This window comes from Mandrillus leucophaeus, unplaced genomic scaffold (genome assembly GCF_000951045.1).
Source record: "Mandrillus leucophaeus isolate KB7577 unplaced genomic scaffold, Mleu.le_1.0 Scaffold759, whole genome shotgun sequence".
Taxonomy (NCBI): Eukaryota; Metazoa; Chordata; class Mammalia; order Primates; family Cercopithecidae; genus Mandrillus; species Mandrillus leucophaeus.
The window spans coordinates 654,843-678,408 of NW_012108241.1; the positions used below are offsets into that span (position 1 = coordinate 654,843).

Below are 23,566 nucleotides of genomic sequence, written 5' to 3' on the forward strand. Positions count from 1 at the left end.
TCTGAGAGATAGTCAATTGCCTAAAGTCAGTTGCCATTTCTACTAATTGATACCACCAATTCATTCTATAAAGTATTTAAGTTTGTTTATACAAAATGAAAGATAATTATAACAATGATAAGAGCTGACATTTCTGCAGTAGTAATCACATGCCAGGAACTGTTTTAAGAACTTGACATAGATGAAATCAGCATTTATATCAAATTTATAATGTAGGTCCTATTCTAACTTCCATTTCTCACAGCAAAACTGAGATGTCAAAGACAGCAGTAACTTTCTCAAAGTCACACACCTAGCAAGTGGAGAAATTAGGAGTGACACACAGTATACAAGATGACATTCAAATGACATGAAAGAAAAGAAGGAAGTGAAATGAGTCCAGGAGGGAGACAATCTGGGAATCCGGTCATCAGTATAATTTTCAGGGTGCACTCAACTCATGCTGGCGGCTACATTATCACAAAGAGATGGGCGAATATGTTTGATTTAGAACTGACCAGTGTTACTCCTATGGATTCTCATATAGGATGCTGAAACACACAAGGTAAAGACCCTAAATCTCATACCTTTTGAGGAAATGACGGTGAGTTTCATGGTGAAGAGTCTTAGAACTTCATACACTATAGGCAGCTAACATCACAGTCATGAACATTTCTGCAAAAACAATTCTGTAAGTTGTCAGTATTATGTTCTCCAGGCACACAGTTCTCCCCAGTCAGAATTAATCCAGGGAAGGCTTTCAGAATATCTGGACATACACTGTTTCTCTCAGCTGTGCCTATGATAAATATTGCATGGAAATAATTTTGTGATTGTGCTCTCTGCCAAGTTCCTAAAGCACAGGGTCCTACTTGTCTCAATAAACAAATACCCATATGCCTTAGTATTTCTCTAAAGAGGAAGTCACACTTTCCCTTTGATATTATCCTCTTATACCTGCTGGGGCGCCTTATAAACAAAGAAACCCTATTTATCAATAATGATGCTGACTGGCCCTTCTGGATAAGTGAATTTTCTATTTACCTGAAGTTTCCAATTTAAACTTGCAGCCTGATCTTATTTTAGCTTTTAATTACAATGCACTCAAAATATACTGCTACTTTCCTTAATCCATTCTAACTTAAATTTTAATATTAAAATTGATTAATTAAAATCAATTAATTAATGAAACATAATCTTGACAACTGGGAAAAACTAGACTTCTCCTTGCCTGTGGTTTTCTACCAGGAGCAATACCACCACTCCTTATGGAGACAATGAAAAATATGTGGGCCATTTTGTTTGCCATGATGATGAGGGGATATGACTGCCAATCCATGGGGGAATGCCAGAGATGCTAAATATCATTAATTGCAGGACAACAAGGAAAAATACAAAATTTTCCTGTCCAAAATGGCAGCAGATGGTCCACAGAGCTAACCTCATTGCAGAATAGTGAGGAGATTCCCCTGCAGAAGCCCTAAGCGCTGGATCCAGCCTCTGTGAGTATGCCTCTGCTGATACTGAGCTCATTACTCACCATTGCTAGGCAGCTAAAATGGAACATGTATTCTCATGTTAGGCCAACATCTGTCATCTTTTTATTTGTACCTGTTTGCCCTCTGGAACAACACAGAAATAACTACCTTTCCTTCTCAATGACTCCTTATTTAAGTATATTTAATGAACTCTGATGTAATATTAAAGACCACTTTGGTGTCTCGAATTTTGCTTGCTTTTTACTACACTTTCTCAAACTTCTCAACATGGTGTATTAGCAGCTCCGCTATCACCCTGCTGCAGGAATATCTCTACGACGAAGGAGTGAAAAGCTGTTTATCCCTAAAGAGCTGTCTCCTATCTTCTTTGTGATTTCACATATCTCCTTTTTCAGAGACTCTGCTTCTCTCTCCTCCCAGTCCATTCTGATGAATAAATTCTACACTGCTTAGCTGTCTGAATATGATCAAGATTAGAATTACAGTTGCAGGGAAAACCAGACAAGTATGTACTATATATCTAACTTAAATTCACTTTGTGCCAAAGGGAAATGTGTGTGGGCTTTATGTTTTCATTGTACTGGTGATCTCTCTTGCTCTTAGCTCACACTAGGGAAACAAAAGGCAATATGCTTAGTGTATGGTTAGGAATAGGTTTCATGAGCCTAGCCCAGTGAGTTGGCACAAGTGCCTCTAGTGCTGCATTGAGAATAAATCTCAGGCCAAGTTGGACTTTACCAAAAAATAACATCTTAACTATTGAAAGTTATTGCATAGTCTGGTACAGGGCAGCATCGATGTAGCTGGTACAGGCGACATGCATTCACCAACATTCATAAAGTAGAACAAGCACTGGTTTGGAGTTCTATAACTGGAGTTCAAACTTCTGGTATCAGAAATTACTAGTTAAGTGACTTTAAACCATCAACATCTCTGCCTACAATTTCCCCATCAGTAAATTTGGAATAAAAAATAACAATAATTTCCAATTGGGCTATTGTGTGAATCAATTGAAATAACTCTTTCAAGTTCTATAAACATTAAGTGTACCTTAATATATCAGACACTCTGGTATCATGCCTAGAATAAAATGATAAATGAGTCAAGGTATGTGCCCTTGAGAAGCTGAGTCAAATGGCAGAAACAGAGAAATAAACAGATAATTTTAACATAATACAGTAAAGGTATTGATAACTGAATCACAAACTGTTATGAAAACACAAACGATAAGCAGTCCATCAATTATAATGATTTCTGCAGCAACTGGTACCTACTCTGATAGAAACTGGCTTTAACAGTAAGGAAATAGATTGTCTCACATAACAGCCAGTGCTCACACTGTGGATTCAGTGGCTCAACAATATCTTCCAGGACCCAGAGTATCTTTCCATCTCTGACCTACTGTACACAGTAATGCCTTTATCCTGAAGCTACATATCCTGTTATAATAAGATGGATCACAGCAGCAATTAAAACAACACCCTTCCTTGTTCAAGTCCCTCTTCTCATATCTTGTTGACCTAAACAAATTTAACGTTACCCATTTCTGAACCAATAACCTATAAAGGAATGGAAATTACCATGAATGGCTGTGACAAATAATCTTGGGCAGGTGACAAACATAATATTCACTTGAGATTCTAGACCAGCATAAAATAGTTGGAGTGGGAGTGAAGAAAATGTTTCTTGAAGGACACCAACTCAAGTTCATAAAGGATAAATAAGAATTAGCCAAAGGAAGAAGAGGAGGATAAGCATCTCAGGCAGGGGAACAACATGACTGTGACTGTGGAAGCAAATTACCATAGAGGTAACAGAGGTAAAGCAGCACTGATTATGAGCTATGGCATTTCAGAGCACAAAAGGTTACACACTATGAATTCTTGATTCATGAATCAGTTAAAATATATGTATATATTAATTTAGTAATTCAAAAAGTATTTGATTATAAGATTAAGTAAAACAAAAATATTGATTTTGCATGGGGTGGAAGGGGCTTTCTACGAGGGCTTTTTGATCACTATATTTCCTGAAAGCATTTGAGTAGGTACAGAATGTGTAAACCTCTGATTACTTTTCCTTATCTAGTCATATTGGTCATACCACCAGTGTAAATTTCTCAATCATAATGGAGAAGTGTTTTATCCATGTTCGTTACGTTTTTTGTGTCTACATAGAGGGAAAACCGGTAAATGTGTCAAGAGTAATGAGCCAAGGGTCCTATGAAACAGCAAAATACCACTTTAAAATACATTTCAGAAAGAGAAAACAAAACTGTGTCCCTGTGACTAATGCTACAACTAATCTCTGTTATTGGCATTATAGTGGAATACAATAGGGAATAGAAAAACTTAGGACATGTCTGGAGGGAAGATGAAAAGGATAGCAAAGGTGACAATCTCACATTAATTCTCACTGAAAGGTTGGGTTGACCATTTAATCACATGAGCTATATTTTGAAATATCAGTACAATGTAGGACTCATTTTGCTTCTTGAATCATATAGAATGGGAACAGAAAGTCGATTGCCTAATAAGAATTTCCAAAGAGATAGAAAAAGGAGACAGCACTCCTATGAGAGAGACAGGCACAACTCAGGAAGCAATTTACTCTAAGCTATTTCTAAATATTAAAGTTTGGAAAAAACAGATTACATTTAGTCTGATTGTGAAATATTGGTGGAGTACTGATGGGAACAGTCATTTATTTAGGCCCCTCTTTAAAGGAGAAAAAAGACAAAAGCTATCTTGCAATGTCTACGTATGCAGCAGGGTAGAAAGTGGAAGTAATTCAAAATACAATGCCTGTTTATCAAGACAACATACAGTAAATATAATTAAACCCGCATTGCAGTTCCTCTCTCTTTAGCATTTAAATTGATTCACCACTTTACATCTACTCCTACCTTCACGTCAAACGTGGATGGGGAAACTCTGATTAGAATGAGTCTCTATTTTTCTCTTTTGGATTTCCTCATTGCAAAACATTATTAGTTTCATCTTTAATTTCACTGCAAGACAACTAAATGAAAGGGAACGAGGAACTTGGCTACAGAAACTTTCTAATTTAATCTCCCTTGCAGTCTGATTCCTGTAGCGTGAACAGCACAGCCTGATCTTATTGGCACTTTCAACTGCAATGTCAGGTTCATTTCAAAATTTAATACAACGTATTTGTCATCACCACATTTCCTTAGGTAAAGACACTGACACCAAACTGCTACCAGTTGGTGGTCTGCAAAAGACAGCTTGCTGAAATGAAAATTCTCTCCTCTAAACCTAAATAACTCATCTCACATATTACATGTCTTCTGTTCCTGCAAGAGAACACTATTGCTTTCCACTATTTGATCATTTAGTAATTCATAGGTAACAATAAAGAAGTAAAAAAAAAAAAAAATTACTCACTGCTTGCTTCTGGAATATTCCAAGAATTTCAAGAATAACTTCTTTGGCAGGAAACAAGAAAAAAGATTAGGACCAATACTACTACTTTTTTTTTTTTTTTTTGAGACGGAGTCTAGCTTTGTCGCCAGGCTGGAGTGCAGTGGTGCGATCTCGGCTCACTGCAACCTCCGCCTCCCAGGTTCAACCAATTCTCCGGCCTCAGTCTCCCGAGTAGCTGGGATTACAGGCACGTGCCGCCGTGCTCAGCTAATTTATATATCTTTATTAGAGATAGGGTTTCACCATGTTGTCCAGGATGGTCTCGATCTCCTGACCTCAAGTGATCTGCCCACCTCGGCCTCCCAAAGTGCTGGAATTACAGGTGTGAGCCACCGTGCCCCGCCCAATACTACTCTTGATTCTAACTAAGTGTAACACATGCCTTGTAAGACATGCTCTAGCCTACTTCTCTGTTATATGCTAACATTATGAAGCTGCCCACTGTCCTTCATTGGCTTACAACTGTGTTTTTCAAAGTCTGGTCCCTGGATCAACACCAGCATCACCTGGGAAACTGCAAGAAATACAAGTTCCTGAGCCCTATTCCAGCCCTACTGAATCAGAAACTCTGGGGTAGGGGCTGGACACATGTGGTTTTACAAGCCCACCAGGTGATTCTGATGCCCACTAGTCTTAGAACCACTGATCTAGAAGAAACAAGATAGAGCACCATGTTTCCCCAACATTTCAGACCCAATTTTCCTATGCAAGTAATTACCTTAACACCCAGTAGAGGTCTGTTTATCTTTTTCTTTTTCAGAACTATTCCAATACAATCTGGAATCAACTACATAATGAAAATAAGAATAACCTAGTCCCCCTCCAGAGTCATACATGACTCAATAGTTGAAAAACAAGACTCAAGATGATGATGTATGTTACCCAGATTGCCTAACTGGAAAATAAATGGAATTCAATAATTTTTATGTTTTCGTAGGGAGAACAGAAACAGTATATTGAAGCCCTTTGAATAACGGCAAATAATGAAAAAAGACTGAGGGTTGTTCAAAATATTGAATGATCTCTCATGAGATACTGTATCATTTCTGCTTTGAAAGGTAATTCTTTAAAAAACTATCATCAACATGGTATGATTTGAATTGGATTTTGTATCTCCTATAGCAATGGACTGACTAAATATCTTTCCAAGCATCTTTGTTTTAGTTTGAGCTGTGTCATAATGAAACTCTGTGACAAAGATTCCCAGAGAAGTACTTATTGGGAAGCCACGCCAGGCAGCCAGTCAAAGAGTGGGGAAGTGAGGCAGGAAAGGGAGGAGCCTGGTAAAGAGTAGGTAATCAATAAGGAAACAGCTTCAAACATACATCTCCGGGCTATTCCAACCAAGAAGAAAGAAACTGGGTGTGTATCAACAACTCTCAACCAATAGTTGAAGACTGCTCCCTGGGGTTGCCAATTCCCTAGCAAGGCTGCAGTGGACAGAGACATTTCTTAGACAAAGAGATGTAGGTGATATCAGCTGGAATTTCAGGCTGACACCCACAGAAATGGGAAATGGCCAAGGGGATCTGGGCAGGAAACAACAGTGTGTGCTACAACCCACTACTTCTGACTATTCCAAAAGGCCATTTCTCTGAATTTGCATTGCTAATACAAATGCATGTCCATGTTTATTCTCCCATTCTTCAATTCTTCCAAACAGGTGGCAAGATGTTGGCAAGATAAGATTCCCATCCTTATATAAAGGTAAGTGGGAGTTTTTCCTACACAAATAAAAAATTGATAGTATAAGAGAAAATGAGAGTTACTTTCTTAAAAAAGAAAAGAGATATCCAATTACTATTATCCCTTCCAAAATGCACACCTTAATAAACTGCATACTTATTTTAACCAAGTTGCCATTTCTCAAAACTTTTAGAAAACCCACATTTTAACTTTATTTTAGAGCCTACTAACTTTATTTTAGAGCCTACATATCCTCAGGGGTGCGTCTAATTTTGTAGCATCTCTTTAATAGGTTGATTCACTGCAGGAATATACCTATGTGAAAAAGAAATATCTGATGAATAATCTATTCTTCTTTCATCCTAAAATACAAGAAAATAAATATTGTACTGAAATAGCATTTAGAACATCTTATAAGCAAAAGCAAAAACACACAGAGCAGAAGTAAAGCAGCATCTGTTAACAACATGAGATACAGCATAATCGAAGGGTTTAAAAATAAAGTCAACACAAAAGGAGTTCTCTTTAGAATTCTGGTGAATCGCAAAATATTCCAAAAAATGATTTTTATTTGAATGGAGTCTGACATTATTCTCACAGGTAAGCCAAAGAACATTTTTGAGATCTAACAATGACACAAACAAACAAAACAAAACTTTCAACTCCAATCATAGATTTAAAACCATTTTTAAAATGTTTGCTCCAACTTAGGTAAATGATTATTCTAACACTTTCCACTAGTTGAAATCCTCCTTGAAAAGGTACTTACAGTGTTGGAGCTTACAAGTACATGCCATTTTAGCCAAGATTAAAGGTAACATTCCTGGAGTGTTCAAGGCCAATGATTTAAGGCAAGGACTCCTAGAAAAATACCCTTGAAATAAAAAGCAAAGCCACTTTAATGATGCAAAATCATTCATAGTGCTGTGCAAATATATACACTGCTTAAGAAAAATATTTGCATGGAAAAGGTATAGTGCAACTGTGAAAATAAAAAACCTTGTATGCAAGGGGGTGTTTTTGGCAATACTGCAGAACTGTAACTCCATGCACCTATCAACATGTGAACTTCGTTTTTTGTGATCTATTATACTCTTCACCAGTGTGGGCATTTACCTTCCAGAAGTGCAGATTGTATGTTGCATTATCCCTGAATCAAGATGTTTGTGGAAACATATATACACTTTTTTTTTTTTTTTCAAGATAGCCTATTTGGCAAATTATGGGGAAAGCAGATGGTGAGTGTTCCAGGTCTGACTGCTTCAGCAGGCAGACAGGTGTTTATCCAACGACCCCGTGGAGTCTTCTGCCCACTTTGCGTTGTGGACACATGAAAGATGATACACAGTAGTCACTTGCCAGCCACTGGGAACACTGTCTACTCTCCTGGCATGATGGGGGTTTTTCCAACTTGCTTTTGAAGATATCACTTGGTGGTAAACTTTCATCAATCACCAGTGAAATCTGGCAATAACGAACCAGTTATATGTTTGAGAATCGATATTTAAAATGCAGTGAGTAAATCTGATATTCTAAGGGAGAATTATGTTGGGCTTGCATTTTTGAATCTCACTCCATTTACATTTCAAGTGCCTACTTTGAAGTGAGACAACATCCTTGTCAATGAGACAAGAATAACCTATGCATATTCTACTCTCTGTAAATGTCTATTGACCCATACAATGATAAGATGTTGTGCAGAGGACAGAAATCAAAGCTATTCCACCAATCAGAGACTCAGAAATCAGATTCCAAATAAGAACACTCATTTATACAATCTATTATGCAATTTTCCTCCTGAAAATAAATATCACTGACTAACATATTGTTTGCTATAATTACGGGCTTGAGGGAGAAATAGGAGCTTCAGTGGCACTGATAGTATTGCCAATAAATCAAAGTAGAGAATGGAACAAAGCAGAGATAGCTGTAGAATTTAGAGATGACTACTCGAATCTAAGATAATCCAAAGTAGACCACATTCTTAAACTAATCCACAAAGTCTAGGCACACCAAAAATTGCTATTTCCAAATACTCCCTGGTTTCAATGTGACATAGATTATATATTTTTGAAGTTTGTAAGCTAATGGTCTAAACAAACTTCTGGGGAAGAGCAGTATGTCTTCCTAGCTGCTAACAAGGACACCCAACAAGACACTATCAAGAATCCTACAGAATCTTGGTCACGCTTAGGTAGAAATCTCATGGTTCCACAATTTGAATGGGACATAGGGATGCCGAATGTTCCTTTCTAAACACCTATATGCAGGATATCTGGAAGGAGATCATACGTAAAAGCCTAAAAATGGTAAATTAGCCAAGTTACCCTTAGAAATTACAGTAGGCCTCAAGTCTGAGTAGATCTAATGTAAGTGGTTTTTTAAAAAATCAAAAATAATTTCTTTTGGTCTCATCTGTTAAATTCAAAATAAATTCTGAAAGAAAGTGTCTATGAAGCAATTAATAAACCAAGAGTAATGGGGGAAAAATATCAAAAGTTACAAAGAAAAAAAAAAAAGGAGATCAAAGGACACTGTATATCTCAAACCTGTCTTTCTCCATTCATTTAAATTAATGTCAACTGTTCTGTCAACTCCTGTAGTTTTATGGAAAGACCCTGATAATATGTAGGAGTCAAACAGGAGCACTTCTCTGCCAAACTTCTATCATCAATCACCCAGATTCACACTGAAGCTGAATCACAAAAAGTGTAACCAGACCACATTTTCAGTTTCACACGGAACAAAAGACAGCGTCAGCCACCGGGAGGCCAAGCATGTTCCCATAACCATGACCATGGTCATTGCCCCACAAACGATGAGGGAGTCATTCAGGTATTTAAAAACCACAAAGACTTCATGGAGCTGATATGAACAAATATTAATTCCCTCTTCTGCACACGTAAGTTTGGAGTGTAGGTCAAAAGCTGAAAATTCACAGGAATAATTCACAGGAATATTCCTGTCATTTCACAGGAATAAGCAAGAAAGCTCTAAAATTGCTGTAAAATAGTAAAGGTGATGATTGTAGACGGTTCAGTATAAATTATGAAAAAAGTTCCTAGCCAAGTGGACAGAGATAACATGACAACCCTCTAATATCTGCTGTGAGATAACAAGGCAAGAGAGTCATTTATCACTGGGTTCCAACCAAACCAATGATCTTCCTGTTTCCTTAGCTGGAGTTGGGGAGGAAGAAGTAGTTTTGGTTATTCTAATCCTCCTTATTATTTCCATTTTTTAAAAGAATGCTCTTTGACCAATTCTTCAGGACAGGGTAGAATAATAATTGCACTTTAAAATATACATAAAATAAGTTTATGACTTTTTTGAATGGTTACATGCCATTCAAAAAATCATTGCCACTTCATTAATCATTGTTATATAACTAATTTAACTCTCAGAGTCTTAAGAGTTAGAGGGGGGTTTTATTACCCCACTAGTCAGCTGAAAGAAAGGATGCTTCCAAGTTAAATAAATTTCCTGAGATCACCTAGCAGGTGAGTAGCAGAGTTGAAACTGCAACCTGTCTAGCTCTAGAACTCACGTTTTAAACTTCCATACTTCACTTCTTACTCCAAACTCAACACAGAACACTTCTGTAACCACACAATTCTCCAGCACCACTTGGACATCCTACAATTTCCCTCAACTATAACACTATCTATTTGGAGTTAGCATTAGATCCCACAGGTTATGGGTTCAGTCCCGCAAGACTGCCCCTCACTTCAGATGCCCATCACAAGTCCCAGACTGTCGCCAGTGCTTCTGACCCATGGTTATACATCGGGGTTCCCACAACTCCTTCCTCAGGTCCTATAATTTCCTAGGATATATTACAGAACTCAAGGAAATATCTTACAGTTATTGGTTTATCATAAAGGATATTACAAAGAATATACATGAAAAGTCATAAGAGATTCATGAGGAAAAGATGCACAGGACAAGGTATGGAGGACAGAGTGCGGGACTTCCATGCCCTTGCTGGGATCTGCTACCCTCTCAGCACTGCCACGTTTCCAGCAGCCCAGAAGCTCTCTGTACCTCATAGTTTAGAGGTGTTTATGTAAGTAGGATCAATTATTAACCCAATCTCCAGACCTTCTCTTCTTTCCAGTGGGTGAACTGAAATCCCTAAGCTTCTAATCATGGTTTGGTCTTTCTGGTGATCATCCCCCATCCAGAAGCTCACCAAGCATCACTTCATTAGAATAAGGCAGGCCTCGCACTCAGGAAATTCCAAGGGATTTAAGAGCTGTGTCAGGAACCAGGATCAAAGACCGACTATTAAAACAAAAGATTCTCCTAGCACCCCTGTATCTCAGGAAATTACCAGGGTTTTAGTAGCTTTGTGATAAGGAGCCAGGGATAAAGAGCAAAAAAATATGTCTTATTATAAAACACAACATCACACAAACAAAAGGAATACAAAAGTGATCTGTTACTAAACTGCACATATGTTACCACAATTCAAAAATTATATGTTAATATCCATAGGAGTTGCTATTAGTTTTAACACTCTGCTGTAGCTAATACAATCTGTTGTTGCCCTCTAATTAAACAATCACCTGGTTTCCACAGGTAACCAATTATATCACCTGACAAAATCTATACCTGTGTAATTATGCAATGATTGAAAAGAAAGAAGGAAGGAAGGAATGAAGAAAGGATGAAGAGAGGGAGGGAGAGAGAGAAAGAAAAAAGGAAGGAAAAGCTTTGTATCAACCCTGTGTGGATGCTATTATCCATTCTGAATCTATTTTGTGATTTCCTTCTGTTCTATGAATTACTTAGCTGCATAAGTTCAAAACACTTCATCTCACATATCATGAGCATTATAAATGGGGCTTCTCATGGCAGAGCTGATTAATAAATATACATGATATTCTTCCAAGGCACTGAATTTTTTTAAAGTTTTGGATCAAGGTTTAACATGTCACTTTTCTTATTTCCACATGACTTACATGTTTTCTGAATCACCTTTCATTTCAAACAACCTACCAGATGCTGGCTGATCGAGGAAAGACATCATTGTTAATAGTTTTGTAAATCATGACAACTTGTATTTAAAAACAGTTCTTTGGAAATGTTAGTATTGTGTCTATAGCTGACTCAACTCTAACGTTATATAAATACAAATCCACTTAGTTAGTCTTGTTTGGTTGTTTTTTAAACTTGAAGGATGTTTCAGTCCTGGATTCTTAACAAGGTGGTGCTTGTTTATAATATATAAAGGCATGTTATACATTGGCCTTTACGTGTTTTGCATTGATAAGTTGAACACTATCCAAGAGATTTGTTTTCTAATTTTTTTTTTTTTTGACAAATTAAAAACTCTTGAGAAATCTCTAGGTTTGCTGTACTGCATTTAGGTACAATCAAATAGTGTTCTGTCGTGGAGTATGTGGCCCCATATTAAGTCATGGCATCTTACTTTGCAGCAATGTATCACTTGATGTAAACATAAATATTCAAGGATAAAAAAGGCTGTGCTTCTCTTCCTCATAAGGATGATCTATTGAAGGGTGGCCATGTGTTATTTGGCTGATACTTAACATCCTAACACCTCTAATGGGTCACTGGGTCATACCGTGGTCATTCTGGCAGACGGCCTTCAGAATGCGATGTCCCAGGCCACATTTTCCATGATCAGGGAAACAGATCCCTTCTGATGCCAGCCATCGGTAGCATGTTGGATCCTCACAAGGAACAGACTCCACCAAATGAGGGCAATGCCCTGCAGGTCCTGTAGATTCCATGAGGACATGGCGCTGCCTCGTTCTAAATCCTAAAACGAGACAGAAAACGTTTCACAGAATTCCACTCTTTTCTAGTAAAGGAAAAGAAGCAGCTGGGTGAGAGATGAAAACTTTTATTCAAGTACTCATCACTCTAAGCATGAATTATCTTGATGTGTTTTATTCTGTGTGAAGTGAGGGGATGAGATGTGGAAAAAAAAAAAAGAGAGAGAATGGGAAAGAATAAAAGCAGGAAATCTGTTTTCCAAGAGTTTACAACTTAGGAGTTGGAGAAGTCAGACATAATTCAATGGAATAATAAGTAGCATAAGTCCTACGGTATCAATAAACCAGTAAAAATAAATGGAGACTCAGAAATGATCTAAATATAGATTAATCCACATTTTCTTTTTGCTGTTGATTTTGACATTCTTGTTACGCTGCATTCAGTTGAAATACATCACCTCTTTGGCATCTCCTTGGTGCCCGACCATTCACAACTTCCTGCTCTGAGATTTATCTGCATCATGTCACTGAGATTTATACATCAGTCTGCCTCGTAAAGACAATATGTCTTTGGAGTTAACTTTCCACCCAGGCTAGACATGGGTCCAAGATTGTTATTCTGTTTTAAAAAAATGTACTATGGGACTAGGGCCCCAAAGTCCCAGCCAGAGACTGTAATAAGAACATAGATGTGTTTTACATGCTATGGGCCCAGAGTCACAAATGCAAATCAACAGGAGTCAAGTAGGTACACACATCGAGGCAAATGGGTCAACCATGAGACTGCAGCGAGTGTCTGGGTCAATGGGCCTGCTCTAAAGTGCCTGACTACTATTCAGCTTCTATTGACTCTCAGCATTAGATCATGAACCCTCTGTTAGCAGATCCTTCCATTTTGTCTAAGAAACCAGAAAACCCTCTGTTTTTAAATGATAAAAATGAATGCACAATTTTTAAAAAGCAAAGTGACCTAATAAAGAAGGACTGAGAACCAGATTAAACCCTTTAGTCCAAATTTTCAATCTCTGGACTCCATGATATAATATTACTTCTAAAGGCTACGTCTACCTTCTGTGGATCTCATATCTTCCACCGTTTCTATTCCAAATTTAATCAACGGATTTAATTCTTTTAATTCCTTTTTCTTTCAACATAACCAACAGTTTTGCATGAATAACATTTAAAGAAATTGTTATTCATTTATTCCTCGGAGTAAGTAAAGAAAATGAGAGAGTTTGACAGCGCAGAGAACATTCAATTCCCAGAGTGAGGGTTGCATACCCCACCACCCTTTCCACAAGGGGAGGGGAGAAGGATAAGTTAGGGAGCATGAGAGGTAACATCTCTCTCACGAAAAAGTTACACACCTCAAGGTATAGTTGGAGAAAGACCACCTGTCTTAAATAGCACAGCCAAGGAGCCTAGAACACAATGAACACGTGGTTTTGAGACATAAGAAAAAGTGGCAGGGAGGTTCTGGGTTATCTTAGACCAAAAAACAAAAACAAACAAACAAACAAAACCCTCAAATAAAGCACTTAAAAATCCTTAAAAATACTAAGTATTTTGGCAAAGTACAGGGCTGGGCAAGAATTTTAGGTAAGGATTTTTAAGTGCTTTATTTGAGTTTGATTTGTTTGTTTGTTTGTTTGTTTTTTTTGGTCTAAGATAACCCAGAACCTCCCTTTAAAAGATACTCCTAGACTCTTTAAGGATTAGACCTTAGGAAGAAATCATTCAGCCAGTCAGAGGCTATATTCTCATAGCATTAACACTGTTAAGATCAGGGCAGTTAAAAAAAAAAAAAAAAAAAAAAAAGGCTTCTCCTGTGCTTTATACCTCCATACCTCCAAGTCTATATCATTAACTAGCCAAATAAAATTGACAGAAGGGCTCAGTTTCCTTCCTGGGCCACCTTGAAAAGAGATGCATACAGGGCTCTAAACTTCACTTGATGAGCATCCCACTACAATGACCTACAAGCTCTCGCTTCCACAAAACTCGAATTACCTCTATTGCTATATGTAACATCTGCATGCTGCTTATTTATTGTCTTATATTTTTGCTTGTTTTGATTTTATCTTTGAGCAAGACATGGCACGAGTCACCATGATTTACACGGTTTGACAGCCAGCCCAGACTTGAGCAGAGAAACTTAGCAGTCTTTACGAAGGATTCTGGGTGTCCTATTATTTGGAACCTAATGCCATTGAGGGGCATGTTCAGTTTTCCTCCATAAATCAAGTTGCATCCATCTTGCCATAAATCTATAGATTACATCTCTTCAGTCAATAAATTCCCTCAGTCTTTCATTTGTGCTGCCCTTGTCCTGACTCTAACTAGGATCAAATCACAGCACAAGCTCAGCATAAAACAAAAACCTTGGATTCTCTTGGTAGCACTTAACTTTAATCACACATCGCTGTTCATGCCTGCAATAGTCATCAGGCTTCTCCCAGGTGCTTCTGTTCTGAAAGATATACAATTGCCAAGTCCAGAGTGGCTGGGGCCAGCCCACCAGTCATCTTCATTTACTGAGTTCCATATTAATTAGACGATATTATTCCATAAATATTAACTGACATTTGCACATCACTTTCCTGTACTATGGGAAGCCACAGGAGGAACCGGAGATGTGTTTTCTTCTCAAAGCGTAAAACTCAACAAGGGAAAAAAGCACATGCATAAACTAATATTCACCCTTTACCAAGACTGGGACAGTAACTTTATTTTATTACTGTAAATGAATAAAACCTCAAAACTCTGTTATGTTACTATTCCCATTTTGCATGTGTGAAAACTAAGATGCCACTTTATTACTTCTCCAAAGGTACATTATTACTGATTAAATGGATGGGTGTGAAAATCAGCAGAAGTCTTTCAGAGTCATTGCCTCCTCACAAGAAAGGATTAAAGTCAGCTCCTGTGGAATAGTGTTTTCGCTACACTTTATAAAGTGAACCTGAAAGGCACTATGGCTTATTTGAAGGTACTAAAGGTGAGTAGATTGGACGGTGGAATTTTAGATACTGGGTAGCAGGGGAGAGTCATAATTATCACTTCCTGACTACAGATTCAATTCACCTTTAGTGAAACTAGTATCTGCAGGGTTTATTTTTTTCTGTGACCCCAAGAATTATGATTTAGTATATAATTCTACAAGAGACAATTAGAAAAGAACTGATACTGGGTTGGGGAAAGAAAAGGGAAGATGAGCAGATGGCAGAAAAGGGGTCAGTGTTTTTTAATTGAAGTCACGGAAGAATTAAAGGAGGCCCAGGAGGGTATATCCAGGTCTGAGGGCTGTATTTCTGCGTGAGTTAGTAGACAAGAAGTGTACACATGAGCTATCTATGGGCAATGCTATGTCTCAACACTGACTCCACTGGGACAGGTGTGAAGAAAGTCCAGCAGGTTTCAGCCTGGCCAATATGGTGAAACCCCATCTCTACTAAAAATACAAAAAAATTAGCTAGGCAGGGTGGCACATGCCTGTAGTCCCAGCTACTCGGGAGGCTGAGGCAGAATTGCTTGATCCTGGGAGGTGGAGGTTGCAGTCAGCCGAGATCGCGCCACTGCACTCCAGTCTGGGCGACAGAGTGAGACTCTGTCTCAGAAAATAAATAAGTAAATAATAAAATAAAATAAAAATAATAAAAAAGAAAGTCCTGCAGATTAAACAAACAGGACAAAAGCTTATTCTGTCTTAAGTACTCCATTTGCTCTTCCTCTCTGGTAGCCCTGAACTTTGGGTAACAACTCTGAGTGAAAGAATCTGAGCAGATTGAAGCTTCGATCCTAACCCTTTAGAAATCAACCACTCTCCTGCAGGGGTAGTATTTTATAGCATCATTATAAGTCCACAGCCTGGTGTAAATACAGAAACTAAGAAGACATCTTGATAGGGTGATGTCAGCAGGAGAACTCCCAAAGCTTAGAATGAGGAGTTAACAGAACCCCCCGACCTACCCCAAACACATAGACACAGGGAAAAAAAAAAAAAAAAAAAACCTGTCTCTTAGCATATACTATCTATGAGAAAGCAAAATGATTTCATAGACTTCGCATTCAATGGAAAGCCTATCTAGCAGGCAAAGATGGAAAATGGAAATGTCCCCCATTTTTGTTATGTAAGATCTAAAACACGTCAGCATTTTCCAACTTTAGCATGTTATCGAATTTGTTTAAGAACATAAAAGACTGTCTTCAAAAAATAGTCATGGCTTCTCAGTTTCAAAATATCTTGTCCTTCGGGAATTTTTTTAAGGACTTGGATGCTCTCATTGAGGGAAGGAATCCCTGAAGTTCTTCCGCGTAAGCAGCTGGCTGTTGTGACACCCTAAAGGGAGCCTCCAGCAAATTCCTCTTTAGAACAACTTCAGTGGGCAATTCTGCCTTTCTAGTATATGTCTGAAAGGGACAAGGATGTCATATAAATGTGTGTCTATATGTCAAGAAAAATTTTTAAAACTGCTTCATATCTATGTGTAGAGTTTGTCTATGAGTGTTTATTTTTTCAGGCTAATTCTCTTCCCTGTATCTCTAATTATAACACTCTGGGAGTGTATCAAAGAGAAAGCAATAAATGATAAAACCTGACCTAATTTAAATTCCTCTGAAAGGCATCCTAGCTTCACTTGACAAGCACCAACCTGCCGATCAAGGTTCCCTTGTCTGCCTGTCATGGCACCATGGAAGGGTGTGAAGGCTGTGAACATCAGCTGATTTTCTAATGTACTCTGAGTAGCCGACAGCCACAAGTCTTCGATTCCTAATGGAAGGATTTCTGATTAAGAATAAAAGTCATGTAAAGATAATTTCTATAGCAACTAATTTCTTCTATTTGGTAATAAAACATTTCCTACTTTCCCATTCCTTTCTTCTTTTTTTCTTAATGTGAATGAAGGAAATGTACCAGAGCAATAACACAATGACTGGGAAAGCCTAGACAGGAGAAAAATGGTATTCTCTCCTACTTTCCACATTCTTTCTTTTTTTTTTTTTTTTTTTTTTTTTTTTTTTTCTGATTGTGCCTTCCTTGCTTTTATGCAGTGGTGTCCATCTTTCTGGGTGTGTGTGTGTATTTTTTAAGAGTATGAAATATCTAGGAAGGTATAAATGTCCTAGATTTCTGCTAGTGGAATCACTGCATTTTAGAGTAGGGAATTCAAATGTGAAGCTAAACACTCCCGCTTATATCCCAGAGTTTTGCAATGTTTAATGCATTAGCCCGTGTACCCCAGCTTCTGTAGAATTCTAAAGTATCTTTAGTTTGTACCAGTCAGTGATCCTGGCAGAACTCACAGTAGAATCATGGGACAGAAACCAAGACTGAGGGGGATCTCAGACCTAATACATACAAGTCAGTAGAAATAACAAGACTACTTGCTGTCATCATAACAAGCTTGGATACCTTGAAGGAACAGAATCATTTCCCTAGAGGGAAAACTCAATTCTTTATTCTTCCCAAGAGGGAATATAGGCAGGTGGTCCTGGCAGGTTTCAGCAAGACCTTACAAACCAAAATTCTCTCTGCTCTAGGGAAGCATTTATAAAATAGCAAACTCCTAGACCTGAATAACAATCATCAGGGCTTACCGTCCCTCCCGTCAGTGACTACAGTTCAGGGGACAGCCATTCAGCCACAGTATGGAGTCTATTAACAAATGGCTAATTCTCACCAATCCCAACATGTCCCCAAACTCTGCAGGAGGCTGTGGGGACAGTACCACCTTCAGGTAAGAGGTTCTACTGCCTCCATCCTCTCCTTCAGCCCTTTGCAAAGACTGAGTCTCCCTTTGAAAAAAAATATTGATTGGGGCAAAACACTCCCCACCTCTAGTTATCTGGTGCTCTTAAGCTACTCTCAGCATAACCTCCCTCCCTCCCACAACTCTTTTCCCACTTCTTCCAATGATGACGTACTGACACTAGATACATCCCACGCCCCACACCTCGTCTCCTGCATCTACTCAATGATTTGCTCTCAGGAGTAATGGCTCAGACTGACTAACGTGGTGCATGATGGGCAGATGGCTTCTCTTTTCAGAACTGAGCTTGCACTTTGATCCAAACTTCTTTAGGCCTATGGAGAAAAACAACTAAGGAATCTTAGGGTTTGGAGGGACATTGGACTCAAGAGACAGGAAACCAGATCTTTAGAGCCAGCATGGCCATCATTAAATCACCGCAGGACTTTAGACAAATTACCTTACTTCTTGACACTTTGGTGTAGTCATTTTGTGCAGTGCTGTATCCTCGTTGAGCCTAAATGCTGATCCAAAGTTGGGCAGTGTATTAGTTTCTAGAGCTGCCATAACTAAGTACTGGAAATTGGGCAACTTAAATCAACAGAAATGTATCATCTCACAGTCCTGCAGGCTGGAAGCCTGAAATCAAGGTGTCAGCAGGGCCATGCTTCACATGCTCCCTCTAGAGGCTTTACAGAAGAATCCGTGCCATGCCTATCTCCTAGCTTCTGGGGGTTGTGGCTCTCCGTGGTGCTCCTTGGCTTGGAACACATTACTCCCAATGTCTGCCTCCATTTTCATGTGGCCTCTCCTTTTGTCTTCTATGTCTCAATGTCCTCACATGGCACTCTCCTCTCTGGGTATGTCACTGTGCCCAAATTTTCCTCTTCTTGCAAGAACACCAGTCACTGGAATAGAGCCTACCTTAATCTAGTATGAGTTAATCTTAACTTCATTACTTCTGAAATAATCCTATTTCCAAATAACATCCTATTCATATGTACCAGGGGTTGGGATTTGAACACGTCTTTTTGGGGGAACACAATTCAACCTATAGCAAGTGGTGTCTTATGAAAGATGGACCAGGGTATATCTGCACAGGTTGGCTTTTACTACAGAGGAATAGGGGCCAATGGGGATAAAAATGTGGCAAAGATGTTACTTTGTGGAATGGGGCCAAGGCAGGGGGTCTGAAGTTCCACGGGCCAGTTCTGAATTATCTGGAAAAATAAAACTGAAAGTTCAAGGAGCCAGTTTTTAACAGGAGTTTTGTGAAAATTTGAGCTCAAGTGACAAAAAAAAATGCAACACACAATTAGGGCAACCAGCCTGATCAACACGGAGAAACCCTATCTCTGCTAAAAACACAAAAATTAGCCAGACATGGTGGTGCATGCCTGCAATCCCAGCTACTTGGGAGGCTGAGGCAGAAGAACTGCTTGAACCCAGGAGGCAGAGGTTGCAGTGAGCCAAGATCGTGCCACTGCACTCCAGCCTGGGCAACAAGCGTGAGAAAGAAAGGAAAGGAAAGGAAAGACAAGGAAAAAAAGGGAAAGAAAAGAAAAGAAAAGAAGGAGGGAGGGAGGGAGGGCCATTCTCTGAATTGCCATAGAGAATCCATGGCCCAGAACGAAGGGGAGAAAGCATTTAGTAAACATCTATTTAATAAACACCTATAAAATCTGGCCCTCAGAACTGCTTCTACCTGCCTACAGTACCTCACTTTTTTCTGAGGAAGTCACATCTCTCCATTCTCCATCTGTGAAGTTTGAAGGAAACTGTTCCTCTCTTGATCCCAGTAGTGGCCACATGTCCAGGATTTGAACATGTAAACCCCACATCCTCCAGTCAGAGTAGTTGGTTCAGGAATGAGGACACGACATAAAACAGCTACAGAGATTCAATTCCTGGGGCCAATGGAGAAGACATTTATTTCTGCTGTATGTACTACCTTAAATTGAACCTAGTATAGAGAAAAGCAGATACAAGAGATGGAGAGAGAGAGAATTGTAAAGAAAGAATCAGAAAACAAGACGGAGACCCATTGGCCTGTTTATACTCTTGGTCGCAGCCCTATCCTCTCTTCTCATTTCAGCTACATGAGCTCAAACAGTCTCTTCTTTTGACTTAAGTTGGTATCAGTTGGGTTTCTGTCACCTATAACCATTAGTCTCCCAAGTAATACAACCAAGAGTCTCCCAGATCTACTTGGCCTGATGTGGTTCTACAGCTTTGAAAGCAGATGAAGGCAGCACTTCATGTAGCAAAGTGATGCCACAGCCACAGTGACTGGGGGAGCCTTGGTCCAACCTCACATGATTTTCTGGACAGTGACCTAAACAGGAGCAGCACAGGCTAAACATAAGATGACTGTTCTAAAAATATGTAAATCACCCTGAGGAATCTCATACGACTACATGCAACTGACTATATATATGTAGATCATAAGACTGCAAGCTATAGGTATTAGTATAAAAGGAAATTTATTTGTGTACACAAGCTGCAGAGGCATGGGGGACATTCTGGTTACATGTCAAATAAGAGAATTGCCCAAGGCCCTCTCCAGGCTTCATTGAGATCCAGATTTCTATGGTTTGACAAAAGAATGAAAGTTAGCTTCTTCCTGCCTGAAAGCCAATGCACATCTTCATTGCTACCTTAGAACAAGAGTCAGAATGAAAGGAAAAGCCCAGGAACAGGGGTAAGTGAGTCTGGGCGTACACATGTGTGTATATGAGCACTCTAGGAATTACTGAAATGTGGGTTTTCATGTGAATGGAGCAGTAAGCAGTGAGCAGGGTTCTAGGAACACAAGCATGCTACCATCAAGTGTTTGGCCACGGATTCTTGCTTTGCATGTAATAACTAGAACCTAATTTCTGAAATATCCTTGGATCTCATTTCTCTTGATAAAGGAAATATTTCTTTTTAGTACTGTCATTTAAGGGAACACAGTATCAAGAGAAACTAAAGGGTCAATGAAAGAGAAAACAGGATATCACTAGGAATGAACTTTTGAAGATGAAGATGTGTATTTTGGTTACAAACTGAAGAAAACTAGACCACAGAGGCCTACAAAATTAAACAGGAATATAAAAGTTGAAGATTTTTCCTCAAGCTCAAGATCAGTATCAGAAACTAAACAATATACATAATGACCCTTGCAAAAATCTAAAATATAACATCGAATGTAAAATGTGGAAATCTAAAAAGAAATGCATAGATTAGAAAATGTGAGTGTGGAAATCATGTCCAATTTCCCCCATATAACCATTACATATAAACAAAACATGAAGTGGCCAGGCATGGTGTCTTATGCCTGTAATCCCAGCACTTTGGGAGACTGAGATGGGCAGATCACGAGGTCAGGAGTTCAAGACCAGCCTGGCAAACATGGTGAAATCCCATCTCTACTAAAAATACAAAAATTAGCAGGGTGTAGTGACAGGCACCTGTAATATCCCAACTACTCAGTAGGCTGAGGCAAGAGAATTGTTTGAACCCAGGAGACAGAGGTTGCAGTGAGCCAAGATCATGCCATTGCACTCCAGCCTGGGTGACAGAGCAAGACTTCACCTTGGAAAACAAAACAACAAAACAAAACAAAAGATGAAGTTATACCAAATAGAGTAGTAGTCAACTGTGAGTCTAACTGAAGGTCAATCAAGGTCAGATTTTGTACTCCACAGAAATATCTCAGTGCCTCCCTAAAACTGAATACCGTCAGGCTTGAGCTGGTTATCTAAATTTTGCAAACAAATATTGTCTTAAGCAGGCTTAATCAGTGACTTAGCTACCGGAATAAATGTTTGTACACTGGCAGTAAATGAAGCGCATGTAAACAAGGGACTCACCTTTTTTCCCCTGAGGATCATGGCAGTTTTCATGGATGCACAAGCCCCAGGCTGACCAGGAAGATACTATGCAGTCCGTAGAGCAAGGGTTATTGCAGAGCTGAGAGGGCAACGGGGCGGGTCCCACACATAATGTCTTTTCCACAGGTCTAGAGACTGAGGGACAAAAAGATAACGGACCATGTCACATTTTCTGGACATCCTTAGCATTGTTTCTGCCTTTATTTGCATGCCTGCCTTGCAAATAAAACTTTATAGCTAAAAAGAACATATGCAAAGAAAACATCAACACTTCCTAATATGTGTTGTTTAGCTCACATGATTAGTATTTTGGTTGAGAAAAGGCAAAGAAGACAGTGGCAAAGTGCATGCACTTGAAATTCCTGCGTTGCAGGGTATTCCCTGGGAATCAAAGAGAGAACTGGAAATATCATAGATACAAATTATCTAGAGTTATGACTTTTTAAAAAATTAAATGGCTTTGTGAAGTTTCAAGACGAGTCTATCTCAACTATATAAATGACTGGGTCACTGTGAAAAAAATCCAGATCGAAGCCCTGAGGTAGAGTGTTTAGCATAACCAATCTACTGCTGTGACTCCCCTGAGTGGGGGAGCTGGCAAAGACACACAAGAAAAATGGTTCTTAGGATAAGAAGAAAATTCAGAATCTGTGACTGCAGAACTGGCCCTTGGAAATCAGTTTCATTTGTGAGGTTACACAGAGGCCCAAGTGTCCCCTTGGAAAATGACTAGTAGCTTCCAACTCTTCCGGGTGTGCACCTGCACCCAGCACCCAGAGTGGGGCTACATGGAGGTCACTTCAGGTTGCAGCAACCATCTCTCCATCAAGTGTTCACTATGTATCCTCTGTATGCAGATACTTTATTTTTTTTTTCTTTTATATTTTTGCTCTTTTTAATTTAATTAATTAATTTATTTTTTGAGACAGGGTCTCACCCCGTCACCCAGGCTGGAGTGCAGTGGTACCATCATAGCTCACTGTAGCATCAACTTAATCGATCTTCCCACCTCAGCCTCCTGAGTAGTTGGGACCACTGGTGCATGCCACTACGCTCGGCTAATTTTTTCTATTGCTTTTTGTGGAGAGAAGGTCTCCCTATGTTCCCTAGGCTGTTCTGAAACTCCTGGGCTCAAGCAATCTGCCTCTGTCAGCCTTCCAAAGTACTGAGATTACACACGTGAGCCACCATGCCTGGCCAGGAGACTCTTTCTAGGCACCATGAGAATACACAGAAGAAGGAGGAAACAAGATCCTAACCCTTGTGAAGATTGTAATTTTATAGGAGCTAGGATAGTAATACTTGGAGATGACACTCTAAAGGAACAGACAGATGCATTAAGTAATTATTCTTGCATAGAGAGACCCTAAACTAGGAAGGCTTTGAAGCAATCTAGAGTTTCTTTTAGCAAATGATTAAAGTTCCAAAAATGTTACTTTACACTAGTTTGTACTATTGTCTAAATATTTCTGATACGTCATTTCCATTCAGTTGAGAAGACCAGAAATGCCTCCAAGGTGGACACTGAGGTGAGAGGAGTGAGTTGTAAATCACACCATCTATTTTCTGTCTTACCCTTAACACATG

General features: G+C 39.0%; 1 protein-coding gene across 1 annotated transcript in view; it reads right to left on the reverse strand.

Moving 5' to 3' along the window:
• The window catches only part of THSD7B (thrombospondin, type I, domain containing 7B), a 649,627-nt gene that overhangs the window by 501,228 nt on the left and 124,833 nt on the right, over positions 1 to 23,566 (reverse strand). The window contains exon 6 of the mRNA XM_011966357.1: positions 12,201 to 12,398. Within this exon, the coding sequence (XP_011821747.1) occupies positions 12,201 to 12,398 (198 nt within the window). The remainder of the gene's footprint in view (positions 1 to 12,200; positions 12,399 to 23,566) is intronic.